Source organism: Pleurodeles waltl, chromosome 12 (assembly GCF_031143425.1).
Source record: "Pleurodeles waltl isolate 20211129_DDA chromosome 12, aPleWal1.hap1.20221129, whole genome shotgun sequence".
In the NCBI taxonomy this organism is placed as follows: domain Eukaryota; kingdom Metazoa; phylum Chordata; class Amphibia; order Caudata; family Salamandridae; genus Pleurodeles; species Pleurodeles waltl.
This window is the reverse complement of record NC_090451.1, coordinates 689,347,565-689,363,802: the sequence shown is the minus strand read 5'-3', so window position 1 is coordinate 689,363,802 and position 16,238 is coordinate 689,347,565. Positions and strand designations below refer to the sequence as shown.

Below are 16,238 nucleotides of genomic sequence, written 5' to 3'. Positions count from 1 at the left end.
AGGGCACTATATATGTTAGATATGGTGCAGTACCAAATGCTGATAAGTGTCTAAATGTTAACCTTTTTCATTCTATTAAATTTAGTGCTGAGATTTTTCTCCAATTCCGGATGATAAAGAAATCAAGAGAACATGACAATTATCTTGCCCTTTCTCTACTTTCTCAGTCTCATCCCGGTTTATGGTCCAGTTGTTTAACAAGGTAAACAGAACACTTTTCCTTCTGTTTCTAATGTTCCCACGTCCTCCAAAAGCACACATTCAAATAACTAGGACTGCAGTGGAACAGGAAGCCCTCACCCACTCCAAGGCGGGGACATGAAAGGCCATTTCCAGCTCTTGTTTCACCCATGGTGTCTCTGTCGGGAGAGGTTCAAAGTGGTAAGAGGCACTCAGGCTCTAAGCACTCTGTTCCCCACAGAAGCACTGCATTTGGCAATCTGTCTAATTTAGCAGTGGGTGTTATTCCCTTATGTGTTCTGCATTACATCTAATTTTTGAGAGAGAAATTTACACTTTGAAATGTTTACTAAAGATAAGCACATCATATACCAGAATCCATTACCAACAAGTGAAGGCACTGGAGATTTAAATGGGTGCAATGATGAGATAACACTACTAAGTCACAAAACAGGGACCCCTGCTTTCCACATCTTTCTGCAAGGACTATAGGTAAATAGGGGGGATGGGGTTGGTTGAGGAAAAAAGCATAGCTCATTCACCAATCACATATTCAGTCAGCACTATGTACTGCAATGCTCCGTCACACGAAGTAGGCTAGACACCAGCCCCTCATTCCTCAGCAACATGCCACATTTTCAGTATCATCATGAATTATAGATGTCTATACATTGAACTTAAATAAAACTCATTTATACAGGCATAACCATATCATTTGGCATTGATCTTGACTTTTTGGACTTAAGTCAGATGACTGTTTTTATGATTTACTTTTCACATTTGGAATAGCGACGAGAGGCCATGTTATGTATCGCTCATCCATTATTCCTCTGCACCTCAATGGACTTGAAAGCAGAGGCTTATGAATTCTGGGGCCTTACATACCATAAAATTATAGATTGGTAAAAAGTGAATTACGAGGATGGTTTTCATTTTGGGGTTCAGAGTGACCTCATAGACAACTTGAGCTTTGCTATTGTTGTCTATTTGATGCCACCCAGAACCCATCAGTGAAAAAATTCCCATAATTCACTGACACCAACCTATAAATTTATGTTATGTATGACTCCGGTAGAGAACCATTAGCATGAATAACTTGACTCAAAACCAGTAACTCATCTATGATTAAGCAACAGTTTTCATAAAAATAAAAAAAATAAAAAAAAGAAGCTGTTACCCACTGTTGCTATGTTCTAAGAATTCCAGGTGCAGAGCAGCGCTGGAAAGCAGGAAGCACAGGCTCTGTCGAAGAGGGAAAGGGTAGGCGCCAACAGTAGTCTGCGTGGGCGGCAGGACAACAGGTATTTTCTTTGAAATTTTGGGAGTGAGAGGAGAAGCCATGTTATGGCTCCCCTACCTAGCAGATGGAAGCAAGGATGCTGAGGGCCACACATAATAAACTTAGAGATTGGTAACAAGGGAAGTAAGGGGATGTTTTCCTACCACCGGTTCTAAGTGACAAAGACAACTTTGCTCTCTTTGTCTAATCGATACACACAGAACCGCTTAGTAAAAAAAAGAAATTAAAAAAAAAAAAAAAAAAAAAACTCACTGGCATTCACTGCTGCACACTTAGAATTCTAACTATACTATGCTACTCAGTGGCAGATACTTCCTCCCTCTGGTTGCCTAAGGCAAGCAAACACGTTTTGCAGAATGGGGATACCGGCTCTGCAGAATTTATTTTACAATGGTTTCAGGAGCATAGGCAACAGTGGTGCACGTGTTGTACAAAATAATTAGAGGCACAGTCTGATAACATAAGTTGAAGCCAAAAAAGGTCAACAATTATTTACTCACCGTTTTCGGACTCCAAACTGTTGGGAAATTTATCTGGGCGAGATTGGCTGTTAGGAAGTGCAGCGACTAAAAAGAAAAAAAGAAAAAATGTCAGGAGACTGAATACTGATAAGACAATGCCACAAAAATGTAATATAAGAGGTATAACCTCCTTTCAAAGTATTAAAAAAAAAATCTTAGTAGTAAATTCAGTAGCAGAGGAACACTCTTGCACCAACCTAAAACAAAGACCAGCAGATGGCACGTGTCACCAATATTATTAAATCCCAAATGCAAGGTTGCACATTTTCGCTCAAATCATCCTAGGCATATTGTGTATTCTGGGCATCTCTGTATTTCATCACCCCACTGCAGTCCATAGCCCAAACCCCTAGACATTTGATAAAATTCCCTGCCATTTAACAAAGGCAAAATAGCTACACTCTTAATTTTCCTCCATACTATTTGTTAGCCTATGGGGTCCACTGGTCTTTCACAGAATCAGACGGTCCTCTGCCACCCACTTAGTGTTAACATCAACTATTTAACAACTACTTAACATATATCATAGGGGGGTAGGTAAGACTGGTCTGCTGGCACCTTAGTGAAAGAAAAATGCATGGGTTCTGTTTAGCTCCTCACTGACCTACAACTTGAAAGCTAATGTGGTCATCAAGAGTCTCTTCCAATATTGTTTTGAGGGAGGGGAGTCTCATTTTGGTGACTGAATACCAACAGCCTACAAAGGTCCTGTTGGCTGCAACAAAGAAAAAGCCACACCAGGCTCCAACTAAAACAATCTATAAACTTCCAAGGGTTCACTCAAAACTACGCAGTAAAAATAATCCTAAAACATGATCGCTCAGATATCGTCAGCCCAGACTTATGAGCCCTGCAAGGACTCTCAATATAAGAAAGACTATTTCAAAGGTGTGTATTGTCCACAAAACTCCACCTGGAAGGCCTCATGTACATACCTCTACAATACAATGCAAATATTAACCTGCCAGATACCCTATTTTCTACACATCCAAGTGGTTTGCGCAGATTAGAGGTAAAATACCTTCAAAGCGAAGGCTCTCCCCTCTGGGACCCACTCCCTTGCATACCTCAGGCTTAATGACTGAGATAAAGTTATAAACTGCAAAACATTACTGTGCTCCATGCATTTTCCATTTGTTTTGTCACACATTTACTTCCTTCCCTGCTTTTTTCATGTATGCCCTATTCCTTTGAGATTGAACGATGTGGCACCGCAATAGACGTCTGCCAGCTGGGATATGCACAAAGTCTCTTCTGGTAGGTAACATTATCAGAACTATCTCTACAGTTGCAAGCACAATACAAACACATAAAGTTGTGGTTAAATATTGGTTAATATGATCCTAAGGTTGCCCCTACCAACAACTATTCTCAAAATGAATAACACAATGGAAACAAGACCGTGTTCCCTAAATGTAAGGCTATGGCCATAAGGCTTGAATGCAGAAGATATAACAACTGATTGTTCTTGTGGGAGTGTCAAATAGGCTCACCCTTAAGAATGCATGCCATTAGGTGCATATCAGAATATGTTTGGTACATTCATCATGAAGTGGTACCTTTAGGAGACCAGTGTGGTTAACCTGTAGCTTTAAACCTCTTATGCACGGAGGTGTTCACATACCTCCTCAGGGTCCAGATATTTTTTGAAAGGCAAGGTGCATACTGAACGAAGGAGTCTATGGCAAAGTTCGTGGCAATGTCCCTTGAAATTAGCACATCTGCCTTCTTCCTGAAACTGAACCCAAATAAGAACAGACTCCTACTTCTATATTCACCCAACCTCACCCATCAATACAGAAAAAAGTCTCAAAGAACTATCCTCCTTATGTATAACAGCCAATTTCTTTCAGATGGTAACAAACATCAGGTTATTGAACCATGTTACAGCAATCCTTAGACAGATCTACTGGCTCCGATCAGAAGAATGCATCACCTTCAAAATTACCTGTATAATGCACAAAGCTGTCCACACAGAGAAGCCTAAGAGAAACGAGAGCGAAAGAAAGACTAATCCTAGCGACCTCTGCAGCTAAACAAAGAAAAACCTGTCAGACAGGCTTTCTTGTTCAAAGGCACCCACAAACTGTGGAGCCAAATACTGGAAGGATTATGAATCACCCCTAACCTACTTAACTTCCACAAAAAGATAAATCTTTTCAAGCTTCTCCTTACATAGCTTCTTTTTTTTTTTTTTTTTTTTTAAATTTTTTATTTTATTTTAATATGTCGGAGGGAGGGGGTTACATGAGAAAAAAAAAGAAGAAGACATAATATATCCGTGCGAAGAAAGTAAAGTAAACAAAACAATGGGAGAAAGAAGACCTTTAAAAAAACCTCAGTTATATATATCACATATCGAAACAATTAGCATTTTTTTTTGTTTAAACTGTGTCTTGATATTCCAACCATCTAGTCAGTGGTGCCCACATTCGTTCTCCTCTATGTCTCTTCTTATGACCCTTTAACTTATAAAGACTTAATTCAGTATTATAGATGGTAAGTAATCTAGAGCGCCAATTCTCAAACGTGGGGGGTTCTTTTTTGAGCCAATCTGTAGCAATACATAAGCGGTATATTGCCATGGACAAAAATAAAAATCGCCTTATTTTATACAGTGCAGGTTCCGTACTTTCAGGTGAGTCCACGACTCCCAATACTACCAGCATAACAGTAACCTGAATATTGCAATGCGTGATCTTCTTAAGGAATACCTCTATCTCATTTAATATTCCCTGCAACATTGGGCATACAAAAAACATATGCATTATCTCAGCTTCAACTTCCCCACATCGATTGCAGCTTCCAGAGGATATCCCCCACTTTTTCAGTTTTGCTGGAGTATAATATAAGTCCATCAGTGTTTTGTAATGCTGGGTTTTCAAATTAGCTGATAGAAATGTTGTCTCAGCCATGGCTAAGGATTGGTCCACCCACTCTCCAGCCACCCCAAATCGTGCAATCCATCTCTCATTCTGTTGTGCCATATCATCTACTTGTAACTCTGTTAGTAACTTATATAACTTGCCAATCTTTGCCCCATTTTTAACAGCCTCAACTACCGGGATCTCCGACAACTGTACTGTAACGCACTTCTGAGACTGTAAAAAATTTAGTATTTGCAAAAATTTAAAAAAATGGGTCTTAGGTAAGCCAAATTGAGACTGCAGATCCGTAAATGATTTATAACCGGATTTACAATACAAGTCTCCGACTTTATTTATTCCCCTAGAACGCCAAAAATCTAGTATGGGATCCCTAAAGATATGATTTGGGATAGCTGAAAATTTCACTGGTGTATAAGCCGTAATCTTTCCCAGTCCCATACTCCGTTTTATCTGAGCCCAAACCTTGAAGGCGGACAAAAAAGGCTTAAATCTTACTTTTTTAAAGTAACTTGGTTCCTCAAATTTTGATAACCAACCACTTGCCTCCCCACCCGCCATCATAGTATAAATAGGGGTTGATTTTACTTCTTCATTACCCTTAAAACTTCCCCTTATAAGTTCATCCATATGTTGAAGGCAACAGGCGTAGTAATACAGTGTAAAATTAGGGACTGACCACCCGCCTCGATCTTTGGGAAGTGTCATATACTTCATTGCCCTTCTCGTTTTAGCATATCCCCATAAAAAATTATTCCCCATCTTTTCCAATCTTTTAAGCCATTTTTTATCAACCTCAAGGGGAATAGCCCGAAATAAATATAGGATTTTTGGCAGAACCATCATTTTCAATACATTGCAACGACCCTCTAGCGATAAGTGCAAATTATGCATTCGGTCTAAATCCCTCTTTATTTTATTTAATAATGGGATAAAATTAATTTCCACCAACCGATTAACCACTGATGTAATCTTCACCCCCAAATACACTGCTTCAGATACCAATCGTCTATCTACTAGTGAAACGTGCCCAGAACATACTATTTGTGTTTTATCTGAGTTCAGCTTATATCCGGAGTATTTTCCGAACTCTCTTGCCTCTATTTCTATTGCCTTAATAGCTTCCTCCGTGTTGCTTGTCACTATAGCTACATCATCAGCATATGCAAACACCTTATATGTTTCTCCATGATATAATAGAGGTTGAATATTTTTGCATTCTTCTAATCTCAGCAAGAAAGAATCAATATATAGAGCAAAGAGCAAGGGGGAACATGGACACCCTTGTCTAGTCCCCCTAGAGATTAAGATAGTATCTGATTCCAAACCAGCAATGCAAATTCTAGCTTTTGGGGCTACATATAAAGTTTTTATAGCTGTGATATATCCACTCCCTATACCTTTCCAGCGCATGACTTCCCATAGAAACTTCCACGATACACGATCAAATGCCTTCTCGGCATCCAAAAGTAATAATCCTAAATTTGTTTGATATAGTTCTGCAAGATCAAACATGGCTATTATTCTTCTTATATGATCTATTGTATCTCTACCCGGAATAAACCCATGTTGTTGTTTTCTAACCAGCCTGACTATCACATTTGCCAATCTACTGGCCAAAATCTTTGCATAAATCTTTCCATCTACATTTAACAAAGATATGGGTCTATATGAACTGGGGAACTCTGTTGATTTATCCTTTTTTTTTAGCACTATAATACTTGCACATTCCCACGATAAGGGTGCCTGACCTGCCTGCGCTATACAAAAAATGCTATGCATATCCTTTTTAATGTCTATCAGGAAGGTCTTGTAAAATTCAAGTGGTATTGCATCCGGTCCAGCAGCTTTCCCTGTTGCCAGGGAGCTTACTGCCTCAATTATCTCATCAATACGAATTGGTGCATCTAATGTAATTTGTTCCTCAGAAGAGAGCCTTGTACTCTTTAATCCCCCCAGAAATTCACTAACCTTTTTTTGTAGCTGTTCAGAATACACTATATCTTCACTATACAGCTCCTGATAGTAACCCTTAAAAACCTCTAGAATTCCTTCTAACTCTGTATGTTTCCGCCCATTACCATCAATTATATTCAAAACATTCTGTTTAACTGCCTTTTGTCTGACCCGTCTAGCTAAGACTTTTCCTGTGGATTCACCATATTCATAACACTCCAATCGGTGACTTTGATAGACGGCTGCCACTGTTTTATTCAAGTAAGCATTTATTTTAGCCTTAAGAATCACCATTTGGGTCTGAGTGAGAGTAATGTCTTCTCTACTAGTAATTTTACTAGCCAATTCCCTCTCTTTTGTTATTAATCTTTCTTGAAGTTCTACAATTTCCTTCCCCCTAATTTTCTGTATTCCCAAACTATAGCTAAGAGTTTCACCTCTCACTGCAGCTTTAAATGAATCCCATACCATCCCCGGATCTGCCGTATTCCTATTGATATCAAAAAAGTGGTGAATCCACTCTTTCATATGGGATATATATCCTGGGTCAACCAACAATTTCCTATCAAATGTCCATACACGACGCGGATTAGATGGTCCCTTAATTGTTATGGACAATATTAATGGATTATGATCTGATAAGAATCTGGGTTTGCATTCTATTTCAGCCCCATGGATTAAGTTTTGTGATACGAAAAAATAATCCAACCTTACCAATTTAGCATGTGGGAACGAGTAATAGGTATACCCTGGATCTACAGTTTTAATATTTTCCCAGACATCTCTCAACCCATGTTCCCTTACTAACCTCCTTAGAGCTTTCCATACTTTAGGCTTTCGTCCCTGATATAAACTCTGGGTGTCCATGCTCCTGCTACCTACCTCTAAATCAATATTTAAGTCGCCACAAATAATTATTGGTAAGGGCCATCCAACTAGTTCCATATTCAACGTATCCAGAGGCTCAGCCTCGTCCAAAACTGATCCATATATAGTGCAGAGGGTAAATTTAAATGTATTCACGGATAATTCTAAGAGAGCCCACCGCCCATCGTTACTTGCTCGAGATCTACAAACTTGTACATTGTTATTTCTGGCAAGTATCGTCACCCCACGTGTCGAAACCTCCTGTCTGGTACAAACAAGAGGCGTCAACCCAAGCTCTCGTATGAGCTCTCGCTTACTCCATGCAATGTGTGTTTCCTGCAAGCAATATAAATCTGATTTAATTAGTTTAAGACCAGCTGCCACTCTTTTCCTTTTCTGGGGGCTATTTAGACCGCAAATATTCAGTGTACAAATCCTTAATCTATTTGCCATATCACTCAGTTTGATGTACCAAACTCACGTCAATACTTTCTCCCTTAAAGAAACCAACTTGTTGATATTGAATCCTATACATCCTCTTCTTTTGATATGTCTTCATTAAATTGTTCTGAACATTTCTACCTATATTAGTGCCCCCCCCACTCCCCACCACCCCTCTCCCCCCTCTCCCCCCTCTCCCATCCTCCCACCCCTTGTACCCCAACCCTGCTACCAACCACCCCCCCCACCCCCCTACACCCCTTACCCCTACCCTTACACCCAATTTATGGAGAGTATGGGATCTCACTGTCCCTAATGATGGTAAAGCTTCCGCTCCGACCGTCCCTACCCAGTGCATGATTTTCTTTTTCTTTTTTTCTTTTACCTTTTCTCCCTTTCTTTGTCTTTATCTCTCTCTATCTAACCCTGTTTCAGCCAAAACAATATCTTACCCCCGGCTCGACTTCTCAGGGCTTAACTCCTAACCCTCTCTACTTTACCCCCACCCCTATGTCCCAATCCAGAAAATCTATCTTAGGGAACCGGACCGTTAAGTCCACCCAAAAAAGCCCTTGCTTTCTCCTCTGTCGTGAAGAAGTAAGTCCTATTATCCATTACTACTTTCAGTTTAGCCGGATTTAATAAAAAAACCTGTGCCCCCTTACTTTGAAGTGGCTGAATTAACTGCCGGAGCCTCCACCTTTTTTCAACAGTAATATGGCAATAGTCTGGTCTCACAAAAAACTCACATCCCTTAGCCTTACATCTAGCATTGGGTTGAGCTCGGTCGTATATAGCCTGCCTTGCCTGATAATTAAGCAAAGAGATTAATATTGCTCTAGGTCTACCACTTCCTCCTTCTGAGTTTGGTCCTATTTTGCTAAAAGGAAATCGATGGGCTCTTTGAACCTCTTTGTCCCAGTCCCACTGGTGTAAGTCCGGAAAAGCTTCCTTAAAAAGTGCGACCATAAAGCTATGTATATCTGATCCTTCAAGTCCTTCTGGTACACCCAGGACGCGCAGATTATTCCTCCTCATTCTGTCCTCTAAATCTGTCAATTTCCACTGAGTGTCCTCAAGTTGTTTCTCCATCATTTCTCGAGATGACTGGCGAGCTCCAGCCTCATCCTCCAGACGCGAGATCCGGGTCTCTGCTTCTTCCATCCGTGTAGTAAACTCTGAACATGTCTTAGCTACTCGACGAATTTGGATTTGCATCTTGCGGCAAGCCATTTGAGTCCTACGGCTCTCTAATTTAGATTCCTCTCGATGTTCCATAATGCTTTGATATATGGTTTCCAGTGACACAGGATTAGGCTGTTTTTCACCATTATCATATAGAGTTAAATCATCCTTGGAATACTCCCACTGAAGCCCCTGAAGACCCTTAGTGTCCAATGGGTTAGTGGAGTGCTTATTAGGTCCTACTTGCTCACTTCTCTTCCTCTGTTTTTTCCTAACATTGGCACTCCTGCCACTCTCCTGTAATTCCTTTCCCAGTGCCAAAGAGGACACCTCAGATTCGAATTCAGAAGAAGTTTTATCCGCCTCCAAATCCAGCTGCTCGTTGCTTGACCAACTTGAATGATCTGATAGTGAGAAAAACTTGTCTCCTTGTATTGTCTCATTATCGCGTAATTCCACTGGCCTCCGCTCCACCTGTAATAATGACCTAGCGCCTTGTGCGCCCTCCCTCTGCTCCCTCTGCTCCATCTGCTCCATCTGACTCCCGGTAGCTTGTTTTTGTAAAGTTGCCACATCTTCAGCATCACTCTGCCCACCTTCATGCGGGGGGGGCACATCTATAGCCGTCATCTCTTCGTTTACTAGAGGATCAGCCTCCTCCACGGCGGCGGGGGGGGTATCTATGCCCCCCACCAGTATGTCCTTCCCTTTCTCAAAATACCTGTCCAGTGAAGCACTCTTGTTTTTGGAGACAACCTTCTCACCTAAGCCTTGTTTTATATCCGTACCCCCCCCCTGCCGTGCCGACAGGCTTACTCTTACCGGCTTGCCTCGTCCAGACAGATTCACATTTTTCACTCCTTTAGGTGGCATTTTTACCTTTTTTTATTGCTTTTTAATGCAAAATGCGTTATTATAATATACGCCCAGTGTCAAATACTTGTAATAAAATAAAGAAACTCTGACCGTTTTTTGAGTCCACGTCGAAAATTGCCCCCAATTGGGACCCGTGAGCACAGACCTGTAGTTGTCTTCAGGTAGGAGCAGGAGCAGTCCAGACCGCATCCCGGGAAAACACTTTGCAATCCTTTTAGCCTCCGTCAGCAAATCCACGTAGTTTTACTTCTCCCAGGGGAAAAAAAAAAAAGGCCCCGCAGAAACCAAGAGCCAAGTAGCCTAGAACAATCCTCACATGAAAAGCAGTCCTTCAAAAAGCAATGTCACCCGCAATATTTCCCCTGTGCCGCCCCTCCTGAGAGTCCTGGGACAGTCATCCCCAAAAAAAGAGGGAGCAGGTGAAGCAACGCGAGTCAGCACAATGTTGCTAAAATGCCGCTACATTGTTTTCCTCTAAGCGCGACTGCCGAAGGAAGCTCCGACCCGCGGGAGAGCTGCCGCAACACTGGGAGGTTTCCTTGGTCGGAGCAGACGCTTCGCGGCTGCGTTACGCGGCCGCCATCTTGCTCTCCGTTTCGAAAACTCCCCTCCTTACTACTGGCTCCGATCAGAAGAATGCATCACCTTCAAAATTACCTGTATAATGCACAAAGCTGTCCACACAGAGAAGCCTAAGAGAAACGAGAGCGAAAGAAAGACTAATCCTAGCGACCTCTGCAGCTAAACAAAGAAAAACCTGTCAGACAGGCTTTCTTGTTCAAAGGCACCCACAAACTGTGGAGCCAAATACTGGAAGGATTATGAATCACCCCTAACCTACTTAACTTCCACAAAAAGATAAATCTTTTCAAGCTTCTCCTTACATAGCTTCTGATGTTTTTTTTGTTCTTTTGTACCTGTACTCCTGTTATTTAACATTCTGTCGCAATGCATCCATACTAATGTATGTAAAGTGATCCAGTGTAAAAGTGTCCATGGCTGCCTTATTTACATACCAGAAAAAATAAATAATATACAACAAGCAAAAGTAAAAAAGAGTGGACTACACCAACAAGTTGATATTTTGTCTGCCAAAGTAACCCAGTCAGATTTCTTCCAACCTTCTCCAAAAAGCCTTACTGCAGAGTGTGTGAATAAGCACCACAATCCTACTGTAGAGTAATCTGTCTGACGCAGAGTCCCATTATTGAATTACTGTGATGTAATCCACAACAAGCTTAGAGTACATTACCATTAGGTACACGAGCTGTGCAGCCTAACAAACACACACTACTTGGAAAGGGCATAGCAGTTGATGCCTCAAACTAAATAGGTAGGTGCATCAGATGCTAAGCATGAGCTTTAATATCTAACACCTGCTGCTCTTCCATTATCCTACTGGCATCTTCGTAATGGCTATTTATGGACATTTACAGTGTTTACTGAATGAATTTCATCACTTTACAATAAACAATTTTCTATTCTTATTCTCCTGGACCTCTCAGTTGCTTTTCGTACGGTAGACCCCTCTATTCCTATTTGTTCTCATTTGGAGCTCAGTATCAATGGACTACTCAAACGTTTCTTCTGATTTCTACTCTCATTCTTTTTCAGTCTCCGGAAAACTGATCTTTTCCCTCCTTTTCCAATTATTCACAGAGATCCACAGTTTTCTGATCTTGGCATGTTACCATTTTTACCATGTAGTATTCCGTTTACTTCTCATTTTTCTTCATTCGTATTCAACTCCTGTGTTTATTTTCCTTCGCTACTCCAATGGTCTGCGGGCACATTTTTCTGCATGCTTGTCTGCCATCATGGAACAATGGCCCGCAATGCACTTTATGAAACTATGCCAAAAAACTGAAATCCTTTTCTTTCCTGCATTTTCCACAAGCATCACTCTGCTTCCAATGATCTTTTAGTTCACACTTATTCCTTTTCCTTTGTGTGCCAGAAATCCTGGATTTGTGTTTTGTGACTTTTCTTTAATCCCTTTGGTTTAAAGGACACCTCCAGTGCTTTCAATTGGATTTTTTTAAATTAAAAAGTGTTTTATCCCGGGGTGTACCTTTCAATGGCTGTGCTGGATACATACCTTACGTGGGTCACTACTTCACTAGGCAAACAGTTTTTCAAATTGTTTTTCTAGTTGAGAACGTTTTTGACTTGCTTATGGACTGCTTAAGACTGATCTTAAGTCAGAGGGAGGCAGATTTTCTTGTTGCCTTATGGCAGGTGCAATACAGTCACTGCACTTCACATAACGATGGGAGGAATATAGTCTGCATTGTCCCAGAGTACTCTAAGCCGCTAAACCTAAATCCTTTAGTTTTTTAAGTGCTATTCAGGGAACTTAGGACTGCCTACCCCGGCATGTTTACTTTATTCATAGAGGTAGATACATTCATAAAGGTAGATATGCTCACTACATTCAGGGAATCTATGCCTCAAGGCATCCTTGGACAGCCCCCCACTCACATTCACAAGCTGGAAGGAGATGAATTTAGCACAAGGAGTGTGCTAAAGGTGCGTGAAAGAAATGTCTTTTCGAGCTTCAGATAGCTGCCACAGAAGGTGTTGGTAAAGATTCACTTGGCAAGTACACTGGATTCGTTAGGACTTCAAAGGAGACAGTGACGTGTTAGGAAAGACTCAGGCTAGGTGTACTTTCACAGGGATATTGTCGAGATAGAACACAGGTAGTCAAGGTAGCAGAGATATATGTTGTCACTTCATCTTCACCAAAGGACTCTACCTCATAAGGCGCGGCACTCTCCCCAATGCTCAATTTATACCCTCAGTCAAATAAGCAGATGACTCCAAATCATACAGAACTCAGTAGCCAGGTTCCGACTCAACCTCCCACCACTCTCACAACTTGGACCACTGCTTCACTGGCTCCTCAGCCACTAATCTCTTCAAACTCCTGACACACACACACTCAAAGCCTTACACAACACTGGCCCAGCATACGCCAATCAACCATCTCAGATACCAGAAACCTTCCTGACACCTTTGCTCAGCTGGACTCCTACATGCACACTTCCCGTGCAAAGGCAGCATCACAATAGGCAATAGTAGCTTTTCCTACCTTGGTCTGAAAGGCTGAAATTATCTGCCCCCCTACCCATCAGTGCTGCCTCTACAATTTTTACAAGAAACTGAAGACGGCAGCAGGATATCCTCTTGGTGATAGAGCACTTTACAATTATGCATAACATAACACAGAATATAACAGAGAACTCTGCACCCAACACTACATGTATGCGTCATATGTGCAGTTTGTCATGTTCATCCTCTGTTAGAATATGATAGATGCTCAGTTTGCTGTGTGACAAGTTTTAAAGTCACACAGGACATAAGAGTGGATGGGACATATACCATGTTGGTACAGAGTAAACTGTGTGCCAAAAATGCCCTGAGCTCACATGCACGAACTGGAAGGAGCTTGATTGAGGACAGTAAGTAGGTTAAAGGCACATGAAAGACGCGTCATCCTGAGTCTCATGTGGCCCTCATGGGAGCTGTTAGTAAAATTTCAATAGGCACACATTTCATATCGCTCAGGACGTTAATGGAGGCATGTACTGGACAGACAGTAAAAACTTTTTTTTCAGTTGTGAAGGTGGCTGGGGCACCAACCGTCGACATGACTGGCCATACTTGTGTAGAAATTTGTCTGTGCTGAGTCTTTATTCAAGTTGGTATATGCCTAGGTGAGAGGGGGTCTGATTGGCAATTTCGCCCTGTGGTGGATAACTGTGATGGACCCTTGAATAGCAAGCAGCATGTTGATGTGAGTGCACTGATGTGTTGGATTGGGCCCATGGCTGGGGGTATGAAAGTCCTGTGTGTGGTGCATGAATGACAAGTGACTGGGCAATTATGCAACTGGTGCCTTGTAGCTTCATGGTTCACCTTCAGTAGTCTTGACTTCAATATTCTGTTACAGTAATTATTATGTGTTCTTTGAAGCTGGCACTTTTAGAGTTGTCAAAACCAACTAGTATACATGGTGGTTTATCTCCAAAACAACTTAGTAACAATCCCTTATGTTTTTTGAGAACTAAACACCTGGTGGTGTCCAGAGATGTGCAACCTGCATTGATCCTGCTCACTTTCCCAAAAGGTCCAATGAAGCTTGAAAGTCTGTACAAAGCTAAGATCACTCATGTATCTATTTTGTGATGGACATTTCTGCAATCTTTTGGGATCCACGATTTGATAACCACTAAGCGTTCCAAAGGGCTTCACATACAAATGGAATCCAAATCAATGTTGTCACTGAAAACCTCAATTTTGCACTATGAAAGACTGCGGATTTTGGGTTTTGTCTGTGAAATCACAGGAATGTGAGAACAATGTGTGCTTTTGGCCAAAGTTAGAGGTTTGCAATGGCTTCCAGATTAAATTACCTGGAAAGAGTAATGCAAATCCTGCCACCCTGGACTTTCCCAGGCATCTATTTTTCAGAAGTGCCTGGGTTTAGTAGGTTTCTCTGGGTGGTGGCTGAACTGCAGCCCAAAACTTGCACCTACCCATGTTGTTAAAAAAAAACATCGAGTCTGCTAGATAAGTATGATGCCTCCCCGTCACGTTTTGGCAAGTATTGTGTGGTAGGTGCTAGGCCCACCCACACAAGTAGGGTGCAATTGTTACGGTTATTGGAAGATGTACAGCATTACAGAATAGCAGAACATTTGTTATTACCTATAGAATTTCTCTCCATGTATGTCTTTCAAGTAAAAGCCATAATTTGCAAAATGCCCTCTGAATCACATTCGAATATGGGTACCCACAAATTTAGAAGTATAAATAACCACTGCTTGTCAACGCAACACCTGGTGTACATTTCAGAAATACATAGGCTTCCTTCATATCCATTTTTCATTCTTTATATTTTACGAAATTAATTGCTCTATACTTGACTCAGTTTCTGGCTGTGTGGAGAACCTACAAACCCTATAAATCCTCATGTCCAGAGGTCTCTAGCAGACATACCAGTGTATTGCTTTTGTAAATCATTCATCATGACAACAAATTACAAATTAAAATGTTGTCACAAATGGCTGTTTTTCCTACCCAAATTTCACTTTTTTTTTTTAAACAGTTTTTTTCTTTTAAACAGTTACTTTTTTGGGGGAAACCTTGAGGGATTATAATCAAAATGACCCATTGCTGAATTCAGATTTGTGTCTACTTTTCATAAATGTATGACCTTCCAGCATTACCCATGGGTTTTACACCTGTTTTCTGGAAGCAGGTTTAAAGTATAAAACGCTGAAAAATGAGCTACCTCTGGGAAGATTGCTATTTTAGCACTGCAAACATTTTGTTGATACCATTTTTGGGAAACAAAACAAGACATTGTTTGTGAACCACTTTTTCAAAACCCCTAAATTTAGCTACATGATGCTATTTTCTCCTCTAAAGGAAAATACTCAATCCCTGGGTACCTTTATAATTCCTACATTGATGGGAAAAAGGATGCAAATTTGTTACGGATACTTCAAGTGGAAAAAAAAGTTATGGAGGCATAAGACCAAACTACCCCAAATAGCCAAAAAGAAGGCAATCAGCACTGGGATTAGAAAGCCTCAGCTCTCCTGGTTGGCAATGTCTATGATTTTTTTATTTTGCTTCATTAAAACGTTTGGTGAAGACCACAGTGCTTTCCTGCATTCACTACCACTCTTCACCAAACGTTAGTCATCCTAAATACACATGTTCATCCCTTCAAATTATTCAGTTCCTATGTACATTTTACAGTGGCTACAATACACTGGCTCTTCGGTTTCAACCATGTCTTCTCTCTGCTGTTTACATGTCTAAATTCTCTGGCTCTACCAAATCTGGGCTCTTTAAATTCTTTATGTACTCCTGTCAGCTATTTGTTCTAGTGTGTATCTGTGCTGTTAATCCTGTTAGTGCAGCATCACATTTTCAGTCATTCAAACTTTTGGCACCTAAATTATAGAATACAATTCTGGCTGCAATATACTCCATTGCCTCTTTTCTTTAAAA

The 16,238-nt window shown here is 40.9% G+C and overlaps 1 protein-coding gene across 2 annotated transcripts in view; it reads right to left on the bottom strand.

Moving 5' to 3' along the window:
• Positions 1 to 16,238, bottom strand: part of NEURL4 (neuralized E3 ubiquitin protein ligase 4) — a 139,429-nt gene that overhangs the window by 104,368 nt on the left and 18,823 nt on the right. For both annotated transcript variants that reach the window (XM_069215503.1, XM_069215504.1), the window contains exon 3: positions 1,981 to 2,046. In XM_069215503.1, the coding sequence (XP_069071604.1) occupies positions 1,981 to 2,046 (66 nt within the window). The remainder of the gene's footprint in view (positions 1 to 1,980; positions 2,047 to 16,238) is intronic.